The 14,370-nt window shown below is 40.5% G+C and overlaps 1 protein-coding gene across 1 annotated transcript in view; it reads right to left on the bottom strand.

Annotated features, from left to right (window-relative positions):
* asap1b (ArfGAP with SH3 domain, ankyrin repeat and PH domain 1b) overlaps positions 1–13,379 on the bottom strand; it is a 41,527-nt gene extending 28,148 nt beyond the window's left edge. The window contains exon 1 of the mRNA XM_053342837.1: positions 13,254–13,379. Within this exon, the coding sequence (XP_053198812.1) occupies positions 13,254–13,379 (126 nt within the window). The remainder of the gene's footprint in view (positions 1–13,253) is intronic.
* Positions 13,380–14,370: the final 991 nt, after the last annotated feature.

Genomic DNA, 14,370 nt, shown 5'->3' on the forward strand with positions numbered 1-14,370 from the left:
TAATATTTTCTAGTTTCTTTTGTCCTCTATGATAATAAATGAAAGATCTCGGCATTGTGGACTGTTTGTTATGACAAAACACAAGACGGTGATCGTTATTTTTCACAATTTTCTGACATTTTGTGGACCAAACAACGAATCAAATTGAGAAAAAAAACATGACAGAATAATCCATACATAACATAATCATTAGTTGCAGCCCTATAATGAACATTACAGGTATCTAACACAATGAAACAGCTAATTTAGCTGGTGTGACTACATGAGTGTAAATGTCTGAGAATAATAACTAACACTGCATCCTGACATACAGCGACCCGAGCGAGAAAAAGTGATTAAAATGCATAAGCTTTCAATCAGCCTTTCCTGACACGCTCGCAATAAAATCGTCATGCTGCATATCAGGACAGTTTCGCACAAGATTTCGTCACCGGATCGCTTGCTCGCTGTATGTCAGGATGCGGTGTAAAAGCTCCCGTGTCAGAAAATATCCATGTCAGTTTTTCCTTTTCTTCCAATTCTGCTGACATGACAGAAAGTTAGCATAAGCTAGTAGGGTTTACCATTGGTAGATACCACGCTTTATGCTAGCACACAGTTCCCATTATCCATTTTAACTTCCTACCTCTTCTTTTAACTCAATGAACAGCATCACCTGACTACTGTTAGTAATAGTTTCATGTATTATAGAATATAAACTGTGGAATTGAACCAGTTTATTGAGTGTTTCAACTAATGAGGAAGTATTTTAGTTCATTTAAAGCAACAGTTGGTTAAAAAAAGTCAGTTTTGCTGCGTCGCTACTAACTGATGAAACTGATCCGTGGCAGCAGCAGCAGGTGATTAAAATTTTATCTCCAAAAAAAGTCAAACTTCATTAAGAGGAAATCAAAGGAAACACAAACATCACAGTGTTAGTGACGCTGTTTAATTACCAAGTGATCTCTGGGAAATAGCAACGACCGCTCGGTTAGCACTTAAACATTTCCAAATCAAAGATGGAGGACCTTACAGATGACCACTCGGATGTTTTTCTACTGGAACAAGATGTCATGTGAGTAACGGTATACCAAGGGACAAGAGAAAAAACCCTCCCATTCACCCAACAACCGTATGATTCAGTGGGTTTAGTGACACAAGGGACAAATGATGATGAATAAAAAGCCACAACTTCATTAATAATTGAATCTGACACAGCTGCTGCTCCTCGGTTGCAAATGTTGCAGAGTGGAGCCTTAAATAGCCGGCACTCAGTTTTGTTATGTAAAGCAGAGTCTGATAAAAACTCCTCTCTCTCTCTCCCTCTCTCTCTCTCTCTCTCTACATCTTCTTTTGAATTATTCATAGTGTTTTGCCTCGTTTTCTGGCAGTTTTGGGGTGGGAGAGTTTCTAAAAGCAGGCCCCAAAAATATCAAACCGAATCAAGCAAGGACACGGAGAGAAAAAGAAAGATAAAAGTAAAAAAGTAAGCAAGCAAACTAGTAATTTGATCCATTTGCAGGATATATCAGTGGTTCAAATTTAAACCTACAATACAGCAACATATTTTTAAAATCCTCCAAAATACAGACAGCAACATGGTACAAAAAGTGTTAATTTAAGTATACGTCATTCCCCAACAAGACAAACATTAGCATCTTTAGCTATTAACAACCCTTTAATATGATGTGCAGGTAGTTTCCAGTCAAACGAGGTAAATAATAGAAGAGCGGACCAGTTCATCTAAATTTAATTGAAATCAAACTAGGGTTGAGGTTATAGATCATGTTAAGGTTAAGGCTAAGTTACATTAGGTTAGGTTACATTTTAAGGCTAAAGTTAGGTTAGGTAAAGACTGAGGCTTAGGCTAGGTTGGGTTAGATTAGGGCAATGTTAAATGTTAAGGTAGGTTTGGTGAGGTTAAGGTCCACGTTACGTTAGGCTTGTAGGCTAAATTAGGTTAGGTTAAGGCTGAAGCTAGGCTAGATTAGGTCAGGTTAAGGTATAGTAAGGTAAAGGTCCAGGTTATGTTAGGCCTATAGGCTAAGCTAAGCTAGGCCAGGCTAGGTTAGGTAAAGGTAAGGTTAAGTTAAAGTCCAGGTCACGTTAGGCTAGGTTAGGTCACGTTAAGGTATGGTAAGGTTATGGTCCAGGTTATGTTAGGCCTATAGGCTAAAATAAGCTAGGCTAGGTTTGGTTAAATTAAGGTTAAGGTCCAGGTTATGTTAGGCCTATAGGCTAAGCTAGGCTAAGTAAGGTTAGGTTAGGTTAGGCTAGGCTAGGCTAGGCAAAGGTGAAGGTATGGTAAGGTTAAGGTCCACCTTATGTTAGGCCTATAGTCTAAATTAAGCTAGGCTAGGTTTGGTTAAGTTAAGGTAAGTTAAGGTTAAGGTTATGTTAGGCCTATAGGTTAGGGTTAGATTAGATCTGGCTCATCCAGACTATTCCATAAAGGAGAATCGTTGCCTGCAGGTTTTTGTCCCAATCAGCTGTCTGAAGCCTGAGATCAGTCAGTAAATGAGTCAAGCCTGGTGTGCTCAATGAAAACCTGCAGCCACATGAACCCTTTATGGAGTAGTTTGGACATCCCTGGGTTAGATTAAGGTTAAATTAAGGTTAAATTAAGGGTAAATTAAGGTTAGAGTTACAATAAAGAAACATGTGCAAATCTTACTAGAGTTGTTTGTCATCCCTCCAGCTGATCCGATCTACAACTAAAACAACTTGAAGCGAATTTAAACCACACATAGTGTTTCTGTTTCACTGTTTGTGTAGATTCTCAGTCATAGTTTATTATATCAGATGTTGTTTTATTATCCAATTAGCCTCTCAATCTGAAGATAAACACCACTTTTGTGCATAAATAAACAAACAAAAAGCAAATATATTTAAACATGCCCCACTGATATATTATTATAAACACTATTTGGTTGTTTACTTACAGCATTTTTCTACTAAAAGCTCATCATGTGACTCTTAAAAAAACCCATTGAAGGCATTTCTTATCTTTAACGGAGCCCTGTGGAGTTTTTTTTATTATAAAACAAAAAAAATCCCACTATATTTCCCAAATTTGGTGATTTTTTGAATTTATATGAAGTCGTCCTCTACGGCTTCTTCTTCTGCAGCTTAAATAAAACCATTTGATTTGTTAAAACATGCATTGTCACAAATCTGCTTTTATTAGCTCATAAAAAGATGACACTTTGGATATATATTTGGGCTTTTATTTGTTTTTTTTGGATAAGAAGTTATAATATAAGCAGTTTGAACACATGAACTCATCTCTCTCTCTCTCTATCTCTGCGTATTTTAAACTATGCAGCAGTCTTCTTCTTCACTTCCTTTATTATATTTCAATGCATATTGTTTGTACTTTATGTTTTTATTATCATGTGTAGTAGAGCATCTTTGACATTTAACCCTCCTGTTGTCCTCGAGTCAAGAAAGGGAGGGAGGAAGAAGGAAGGAAGGAAGAAGGAAGGAAAGGAAGGGAGGGAGGAAAGGAGGAAGGAACGATGGAAGGGAGGAAGAAGGAAGGAAAGGAAGGGAGGGAGGAAAGGAGGAAGGAAGGATGGAAGGGAGGAAGAAGGAAGGAAAGGAAGGGAGGGAGGAAAGGAGGGAGGAAAGGAGGAAGGAAGGGAGGGAGAAAGGAGGGAAGGAAGGAAAGAAGGAGGGAGGGAGGCAGAGAGAAAGGAAAAGAGGAAGGAAGGAAAGAAGGACAGAGGAAAGAAGGAAGGGAGGAAGGAGGGAGGGAAGGAAAGAAGGAGGGAGGTAGGAAAGAAAGAGAGAAGGAGGAAGGAAGGAAGGAAAGAAGGGAGGAAAGAAGGAAGGGAGGAAGGAAAGAAGGAAGGAAGAAAGGAAAGGAAGGGAGGACAGAAGGAACACTCAAAACAGACGGGGTCAATTTGACCCGGGAGGACGACAGGAAGGTTAAACTAACAGCAGAATAGAGAAACTCATATCAGATGTTGAAGTGCGTTGTGGTTAAAACACCAAGAAGAGAAAAGGAGAAGCACGAAATCATCACTGATACTATTATTACTGTTGTTATCAGTCAGCGGAGCTTTCAGGGTGTCGTTCAACGCCAGAAATGTCTCAAATAAGTCCGTGATAGTCCGATAGGCCAAATAATACTGTTGAGAAGAAAGACACTAAAATACAACAGCAGCTTTGTGAACGTGCGTACTCCACTTATTAAAAGAGCAGGAATGAGCCAAGAGGCGAGAGGCGATGGCTCAGACCCAGCGACCTCCTCTTGGCTCCTTTATTAACCTTCCTGTCCCGTCCTCCCGGGTCAAATTGACCCCGTCTGTTTTGACTGTTCCTTCCTTCCTTCCTTCCTTTCTTCCTTTCCTCTCTTTTTCCTTCCTTCCTTTTGTCCTTCCTTCTTTCCTCCCTCCCTCCTACCTTCCTTCCTCACTTCCTTCTTTCCTCTGTCCTTCTTTCCTCTAACCTTCTTTCCTCCCTTCCTCTTTTCCTTTCTCCTCCCTTCCTCCTACCTTCTTTCCTCCCTTCCTTTCTCCTTCCTTCCTTCCTTCATTCCTTTCTTCCTTCCTTCCCGCCTTCCTGCCCTCCTTCCTTCTTCCCTCCTCCCTTCCATACTTCCTTCCTCCCTCCTTTCCTTCCTTCCTTCTTTCCTCCCTCCCTCCTACCTTCCTTCCTCGCTTCCTTCTTTCCTTTCTGACTGTTCCTTCCTTCCTTTTGTCCTTCCTTCTTTCCTTCCCTCCCTCCCTCCTTCCTTCTTTCTTCCCTCCCTCCTCCCTTCTTTCCTCACTTCCTCTTTTCCTTTCTCCTTCCTTCCTTCCTGCCCTCCTTCCTTCTTCCTTCCTCCCTTCCATCCTTCCTTCCTCCCTCCTTTCCTCCCTCTTTCCTCCCTTCCTTCCTTGACTTGAGGACAACAGGAGGGTTAAATAAAAAAAAGACAATTTTGTTCCAGCAGCTCCAATAAAATATAAATAATCATGAGATATTTAAAAAAAAAGAGTAGCAGGAATGTAAGTTTGCTCTTGCCAATAATATTTAACTTCTTTTTTTTTCTTTCTTTTTCTTTTTTAAATGGATCTTTTTACAATGTGAGAATAAACAAATGACGACTCCAGGCCAATCTCAGTCCAATATAAATATGCAGTGGCTCAGTTTTTTTTTGTTGGTATTATTTTTTCCACACACAGGAAAAGCATCAGCAGCCTTTAAATCGTACTACTCTGACATGCTTGGATTGAATAGGTGGTTATATAAAAGTTTGTTAAAAAAAAGGGGAGATATATAAAAGGCCTCTCTGCCTATTAGGTCAGGCTCAGCCACGCTTGAATAGAGCGACTGTGAAAAGTCAACATTTTTTCTGCTCCGGCCCATGTGATGTGGTGTGAGAGGCATGCTCAAAGGAATGCCGATGCAGTAAGGGTTTCCCTTGTATCGCTGCTATGGCTCTCTGTGGTCGAGGAAAAGCAAACCCGATGACGCAAAGTACCATCTGTGGGGGGTAGAGGAAGGGGAAGGGGAGAGGAGACAATACAATACATAACCTCCGCCCCTCTAAACACCACTACCAGCACCTCCTCCTCCTCCTCCTCCTCCTCCTCTTCCTCCTCTTGCAAGTGTCTGCTGCTAATGTTCAGTTTTCATTCAAAGCAAACGTCAGATTTTCTGTTTTTCTGCAGCTGGATGGAAAGATATTGAGTTTGCTCTCATGTTTGGAGAAAAAAAGTAGTAGTTTATGTCAATTAAATTAAAGATATGTTGATATATTTGAAGAGAAAGTTAACTATTATAATGCCTGCCTTTCTGATTATTGCCAAAGCTCCATGAATGATACGGAAGTTACTATCTGACTTTTTAAAAAGGTCATAAAGAGGTGATAGAAAAAGATAAAAAAAGAGTAAAACTTTGGCTGTTTGTTGGGATTTATTGTGTTTGCTTTTCTTTTCTTTGACGTTGGGAGAAAAAAAGTGAATTTTACATGTAATTTATGTCAATTAAATTACAGATATGTTGATATATTTGTTGAGAAAGTTAACTATTACATGCCTGCCTATCTGATTATTAATATAATGGCGACATGAAGTAAACATTTTGATCAGTTTTTGGTATTTTAACTTTGTGTCTCTTTTTGTTTTTTCCACTTTATCCAAACACAGCGTCACATGACTGCTGCCAAAGCTTTGTGAATCATATGGAAGTTACTATCTAGCTTTAAAAGGCTTAAAAAGGTCATAAAAAGGTGAATGTGATAATAAAAAAAAGAGTAATACGTTTGTTATTTGTTGGGATTTATAAAGATTTTCTGTTTTTCTGCAGCTGGATGGAAAATAATTGTGTTTGCTCTTCTTTTCTTTGATTGGTTTGGAAAGAAAGGTGCATTTTTCATGTAGTTTATGTCAATTAAATTAAAGATATGTTGATATATTTGAAGATCAGGTTAACTATTACATACCTGCCTATTTCAGTACCAATACAGCTGCTATGTGAAGTAAAAACTTTGATCAGTTTTTGGCATTTTAACTTTGTGTCTCTTCTTGTTTCTTCCACTTTATGAATATACATGAAATGACAAAGCTTTGTGAATTATACGGAAGTTACAATCTGACTTTTTAAAGGTGATATAGTAAAAGAAACAAAAGAGTAAAGAATTGCTGTTTGTTGGAATTTATACATTTTCAGCAAACTCCACTATTTCAGAAATGATATAAAACCAACAGAAATGTAATAAATGTTAATTTTAGTTGTTTTTTTTATGTCTCTATAGGTGGCGATGTCTATAAATCAGACTATTAGCGGGATTAGCATGAAAATTGGTGCAAATATTCATCGTCTCTGGAGGATAAACTGTCAAAACTTGTCATCCAATGCTTTAGTTTAGGACCAAATATCAGCTGTAGCTTGTGGTTAGTGCTAATAATAATAATAGTAATAAAAATAATAATAATAATAATAATAATAATAAAAAATAATTATTATTATTTTAAAAAAATAATAAAAAAATAATAATAAACATAAAATAATAATAATGAAAAAAATAATAATAAAAATAATAATAATAAAAAGATCAACATTATATCAGATTTGAGTTTTTTATGATGAAATTCTGTGGTTTCATCTCCATAAATGTGAATATTTCAGGTTTCTTTAGTCCTCTATGATAATAAACTGAATATCTTTGGCTCCTGTTCTGTTTAGTCTGGACATGAGAGGTTGCATCTCGTGCTTTAGGGAAACACACATCAACATTTTTCACCATTTTCTGACATTCAAATGTTATTTCCAGGTAGCAAAGAAGACGTAACAGCTGCGATGCTCATGACACACTTCATTACTAAAGTCTTGGACGCAACCAACAACATGCTAAGATAATACAGATATACAGATTCTGCTTTTTTTAAAGTTAAGCAGTAGTATGAGGCCAAAAAGGGTCAGATTGGTTTTGAGGGTCATGACATCATAAAAGAAATCCTGCCTTTGTCCAATTTTATTGTAGTTTATGGCGAATAAAGAGCTCCGATTAATAAGAATTAAAAAGCCATTATAAAGCAGTAAATGTCAGTAGCTGCTGAGATATGAGGCTTCATCCAGACATCACTAGTCGATAAAAAATGCCAAATATTTTCTTGCTTTTCTCCGTTTTAAGTCTAAATTTAACACTTTTTATAACCAATTCTCAGGTTTTACACTGTTTCTAGAACATGTGGACATTTACTTTATCTTACTTTGTTAATTTTATGCACACTGTACATTTATATATATATTGCAGATTGTATACAGTATTTTATTTCATTCATTTTATCACTTTTATCTTTACGCTGCTACTTTTTTTTTCACTGTACTGCCATGTCAATTTCTCCTAAAGGGGATCAATACAGTTACTTCAGATCTTATTTACCATCAAATAATAATTACCACAAGGTTCTTTAGTGTTGCACAGATTGTTAAATAGCTTGTGTTTTATCTGTCTGCCCACAACACCCCGACATGTTTGTTTGAATCCGACAGCTAAAGATTCAAGATTCAAAAAACTTTATTGTCCGTCACATCGTTTCAGCTCCAACATGTACGGATGTGATTTGAGAAATTGAAGATTTGGAGTAAAGAAGGAGAAAAATAAGTGAAATCCTGCTGCTATAGTTAGTTTATGTAGAAGCTTTGATTGCTAAGGTGGTTGCTAAAGGCTGTGTTCCGTGGTTGCTAAGGTGGTTGCTAAAGGCTGTGTTCCGTGGTTGCTAAGGCGGTTGCTAAGGGGGGTCTTAAAGAGACAGGAGCTAAAACGGCCTGTTTTAGAAAGAGGCTGAACTGAGCGGCTGCATAAAGGACCAGTAGAAGATAAATAAGGAGTTTTTAATTATAAATCATGTTAAAGATATTCCAGTAGAGACTCAGAATATTAATATAGAGCTGGAGATGTGAAGAATCTTTGTCCCTCTAAACAAAATCCTACACAGAGAAACTTAATAGTCAGTCTTCAAAACTAGCTGTCGGATTCAAACAAACATGTCGGTGGTGTGGAACTTCTTCAGAGTAAATGAGACAGATAAAGCCATCTGCAAAAAGTTTCAACATGACGACATTGATCGGATCGGCGAATTAAGACATCACAGCCGATCTCACTAATTTCATAAAATGCTAAATATCGATCGATCCAATATAGTCGATCAAATCGGTGTAAAGCCTAGTTTTAACCTTCATCTCTACGCATCTGAACAGACAACTAGTGTAAATAATCACCGAATTTAGAAGCTCGAACGTCACCAACAGATAAGAAGTGAGAAGTGAGCTCCACACAGATTTCTGAGGATATTTAGTGCTAAAAAGAAAAGGCCACAAAAGATGTCACCAAAATAAAACACAGATATATTCGTCAATTTCCGCTCTTCTACCCACACACAAAAGACTGTATCTCTCTCTTCACCTCCGCTGCTCATCGGTTTTCATATTTCTGCACTGATCCAAACGTAAACAATAAACATCTTTGAGTGCCGCCGCGGGCAGAGAGAGAGAGAGAGAGAGAGAGAGGAGAGAGAGAGAGAGAGAGAGAGAGGGAGAGAGAGAGAAAGAGGGAGAGAGAGAGACAGAGAGGGAGAGAGCGAGAGCGAGAGCGAGTGAGAGAAAGATAGAGAGAGAGAGAGAGAGACAGAGAGAGAGACGGAGACAGAGAGAGAGAGAGAGAGAAAGAGAAAGAGAGAGAAAGATGGAGATAGAGAGAGAGAGAAAGAGAGAGAGATAGATAGAGAGAAAGAGAGAGAGAGAGATGGATAGAGAGAAAGAGAGAGAGGGAGAGAGAGAGAGAGAGAGAGAGAGAGAGAGAGCGTTACAGGGTGGAGGCTGGTGAGTCATGGATACTTTTGTGTCATTACCGCAGGGATCAATAATTGATGTGTGTGGTGCTGAATTTAAAAAAAAACGATACCATGCTCTTTCTTTTGTGGAAGCACGCAATAATGACAACTTCCACCACCTCCACACACACACACACACACACACACACACACACACACACACACACACACACACACACATCCTCAAGTTACAGTATTAAATATTCACGCTGTACCTTTGCATAATTTACCTTGTCAACATATCTCGGAAATGACTCGGAGAAAAAAAAAAGAAAAAAAAAAAAGAAGAGGGTTTTAAGTTTAACTTTGAGGACAGGAACTCGTAGAGCTCAGCAGAAATCCGGGACATTTAGAAACCGACTCTTCTTCAGGCAACGAGACGCCGAAAGGCAAAATATCACTCCTCTCTCTCTCTCTCTCTCTCTATGTCTCTCTCTCTCTCTCTCTCTCTCTGCAGGATGCATGATGCAAGTGAGTCCCTGCATGTCTCTGCAGAGATCAAACAGGGTAGCTAATTTTATATTAAACACACACTAATCTAACAGTATTTGTGGCTTTGGGCTCTGGCTTGCCTGTGTGTGTGTGTGTGTGTGTGTGTGTGTGTGTGTGTGTGTGTGTGTGTGTGTGTGTGTTTAAAAAAGGATGTATCCCAGTTCTCTCCTGCAGATTATCCTCACCGAACCGACATGTTTTAAAAAGGAGCATCTTGCCTCTTTTTTTTTCGGAGGGGGGGGGTGGCGGGGTGGTGGGGGGGTGGGAGGGGTGGGGGGGGGGTTAAAACAGCAGAGGAGCATGTTGGTTGTGCTTTGGTGCCAACATAATGGTCTTTCCCCTTGTCATGTGATCTCCTCTTCTCTCTTTCTCTTTCTCTTTTTCTCTCTTTCTGTGCAAAAAAAAAGAAGAGAAGAAAAAAAAATTCCAGAGCGGCTACTGAAGCCCGAGCGCACATGGCGGCCGCCCCCCCCTACACCCCCTCCCCTCTACCCCCCACCTCCACCACCACCACCACCACCACCACCACCCCAACAGATGTTTTTCGTTTAGTGCTGCAGTCTCTCGGTTCGGAGGCTCAGAGCCAGAGAGGTGATTCATGATGCGAGCCCTTTTCCTTGTTACAGTCAGCAGACAGAAAGAAAACTGAGAATAAACACAGACCACGGCCTCGGCTCTGTTTTGGTTTAAAAAAAAGTTTAAAAAAAAACTTCTATTATTCCGATTAGGGTTGGAAAAACTTGAAATATAACTACTGATGCTTTTTAATGACGTATTTTTTAGGAGGGAAAAAAGCTGAATTGAACTTTTTTAACTCATCGAGGCTCAAAGATGATATTAAACATGCTTATTAACCCTCCTGTCGTCCTCCCGGGTCAGATTGACCCCGTCTGTTTTGACTGTTCCTTCTTTCCTTCCTTCCTTCTGTCCTTCTTTCCTCCTTTTCTTCCTTCCTTCTGTCCTTCTTTCCTTCCTTCCTTCCTTCTGTCCTTCCCTCCTTCTTTCCTTCCTTCCTTCCTTCTGTCCTTCTTTCCTTCCTTCCTTCTGTCCTTCCCTCTGTCCTTCTTTCCTTCCTTCCTTCTGTCCTTCCCTCCTTCTTTCCTTCCTTCCTTTCTTCCCTCCTTCTTTCCTTCCTTCCTCCCTCCTTTCCTTCCTTCCTTCTTTCCTGCCTCCCTCCTACCTTCCTTCCTCCCTCCCTCCTTTCCTTCCTTCTTCCTCCCTCTTTTCCTTCCTTCCTTCCTTCTTCCTCCCTCTTTTCCTTCCTTCCTTCCTTCTTCCTCCCTCTTTTCCTTCCTTCCTTCCCTCCCTCCCTCCCTCCTTTCCTTCCTTCTTCCTCCTTCCCTCCCTGCCTCCCTCCTTCCTCCTTTCCTTCCTTCTTCCTCCCTTCCTTACTTGACTCGAGGACAACAGGAGGGTTAATCAACACTTTCTGCACCTTTTCTTCCTCCAGCTGCTTCTCTTATCGTGCAAACCGGACGTCACACCTGTTAAATACTCCATTATCCAAACATATGATCTGAGGCTGAGGACACTTTTTTGATCATGCAACCAAACTTGATGCCTTTTAAAGCAGTTTGCATTCATTTATGTGACGGTATGAATCACCGGTGCTATCATTTTTATCACCCAAGAGCTAAAATCTGTTATAATATAAACTTATAAAGGAAGGAAGTTGGAATTTGGAAGTGATGTAAGAGCGCTGATTGTGAGTTGAAGTAGCTTGTTAAGTGTGTTGAAAAGAGTTTTTTGCTTTCTTTTTTAAAACAAACTGATCCTGCTGCAGTCGCTTAACTACAAATAAACTCAAAAAAAGCATAAATGAAAAAGTTATTTTTGGTCAATTTGTTTCTGCCCTACATAGCAGATTACACTGAACTAAAACAGTGTAGCTGCAAGCCTGACAGGGTTCTGTGTGTGTGTGTGTGTGTGTGTGTGTGTGTGTGTGTGTGTGTGTGTGTGTGTGTGTGTTTTTTTTTCTCTTTTTTCAAATCCGCAGCTAAATGTGTTTTAAAGTGGTGGAAATGAGGTCACGTTTTGGCTCGAGCCAGGAACAGAGAAGGTGTATGCCTCCCTGGTTTTGATGCTCCATTTAATAGCCAGTGATGATTATAATGATGATGATGATGATGATGATGATGATGGTGGTGGTGATGTTGGGAGAGGAGGGGGGGAAAGAGGGGGGGGGGGGCACGTTAAAAAAACTCCACCTGCATGACCTGATTACACTCCACCTACATGATCATAGGTGACACGGCATGGAAAACCTCACAAGACGGCAAGAAGGCGGCTGTGTGTGTGTGTTTGTGTGTGTGTGTGTGTGTATGCTTGTGTGTGTGTGTGTGTGTGTGTGTGCTGTAAATTCAGATTTAAGTGCAGCGGCGACACTGAGGAATCTTTATAATCCTCCAAACAGCTAAATCCAGATCTGACTGCCGGTGACTAGAAGAAGAGGTTTCTCTCTCTCTCTCCTTGTGTGTGTGTGTGTGTGTGTGTCTCTCTCTCTCACACACACACACACACACATGCATACATACATACACACACACACACACTGCTACAGCCTGGCAGCATGCTCTGAAGCTGTGAGTTATGTAATAGTGAACACAGAGAGCTGCAGGCCTGAGTGCACATCCTCCTATTCCCTTGCACTCTTTTTCTACTCAAACCACCTACCCCCCCCCCTCCTCTCCACCCCCCCCCCCCTTACTCCTCTTTCAACCCCCCCCACCCTCCCCTTCTCCTCCACATCTTTTCTCCTCTGTTGTCACTCTATCCGGCAAGAAACACGCACAAGATGAGAGTTCACCTTCACACACACACACACACACACACACACACACACACACACACACACACACACACACACATTGTCCTAGGTCACATCTGAGGACATTACATTGACTTACATTCATTTAATTCAAATATCAGCTTTCTACCACTTCATTGCACAAGCCATCCCCAATTAATTTGCCATAAGTCTAAAAAGATGTGTCCCCAAAAGTAGCTTATGACAGACCACACACACACACACACACTCCCACACACATAGACATGCAGCTCTGAGTATGGACTGTGTGGAGAAATGTGCATTTTTTTTGCACATTAAATGCATGTTTTTGGAGCTTGCACATCAACAGGTGCTGTTATATGCATTTTTATTAATATGTTTTCATGATAATATAATAAGAATAAGCTTTTAGTGGTGTCAAACATCACCTAATCACCTAAATGCATGCATAACTCATCTTGACCTTTGTGTTTTAACCTCAACATGCCCAAGTGTTAGGTTAGGTGTGGGGGAAAAGGGGGGGGGGGTGTAATATAGCTCCCTTTTAATAAAATATGATGCATTTAGTGGTGTTTGCTTAATGAGGCATCTTCCATTCATCCATCCATCCATGCATCCATCCATTCATCCATCCATCCATCCATGCATCTCTCGGTGGCCCTTACCTCCTCCAGCACATTCACGGTGTTCCTGCAGCTCTGCAGTCGGGTGGTGAAGCTGGATGTTGTCGGGGAATTGTAATCCTCTGTCGTCTCCGAGAGAAACTCGGACACCGATATTTGATCCGGCATCCTTTAAACGAAGGGGGGGAAGAAGAATGCCCACGGGAGGGTCGGCGATAAATGCTCAGAAGGACAAAACCATGTACGATTGGGAAGGAAAGAAAAAAAAGATAGAAAGCATAGGAGAGAGTGTATGAGAGAAAAGAGAGAGAGAGAGAGAGAGATAGAGAGAGAGAGAGAGAGAGAGAGAGAGAGAGAGAGGAGGAGGGGAGGTAGTCTAGTGGATGATGGAAAGAGGGGAAAAGCTGATTTTTTTTTCCTTGCAAAAAACAAAAAAACTATCGAGATGATTAAGACGTGTGACTTCTCCAATGACTTCACTGTTCCCCAGGGGCCACGGGAGGAGGGGGATTACCCTTAGATTTCTGCAGGCTGGTGTCCCCTCTTCTTCGGTGCGTCTATTCCTTGAGAGGATGCCTCTTTAAAAAAAAAAGCGACGCACTTATATAAATAGTGTCACTACTGCGTCTTCACTTAAACCTCGCAGGAAAAGGAAAAACCACCGTAAAGAATAGCGGACGCCCTCATTATTATGCTCTTACAGATGTTTCAATAAAAACGCCGCTTGTCGTCAAAACAGCGCGCCGTTACAAGCCTCTGGTTAAATTTGATCATAGTCCATGGTTTGTTGAGGTCGTCTGGAGCAGCCAGCGGGGTTTGGTCCTCTCCTCTTCGGCTGTAGTTGGTGTTTTTTCGCACGGTAAAACGCCGCCGTAGACAAACACTCGCCGCCACTCTTCTCCTGCCTCGGCCGCTGCTGGCTGGAGCTGCACACAGAGCCGAGTGTCGTCGAGTTCGAACGACGGAGAGGGTTCGGCTTCCGGAAGTGACTTTCAAAAGAAAAGCTCGACACATAAAAAAAAAAATCCTCTTCTAAGCATAATTCAATGATCTTTCCTTGTTGTTGTTGTTGTTGTTGTTGTTGCTCTTAATGCTCTATTCTAGCCTAGTTTTTATTTTATTTTTCTCTCTTTCTATTTTTCTGTACTTTGTTTTTATT

The sequence above is a fragment of the Scomber japonicus genome, chromosome 21 (assembly GCF_027409825.1).
Source record: "Scomber japonicus isolate fScoJap1 chromosome 21, fScoJap1.pri, whole genome shotgun sequence".
Lineage (NCBI taxonomy): Eukaryota > Metazoa > Chordata > Actinopteri > Scombriformes > Scombridae > Scomber > Scomber japonicus.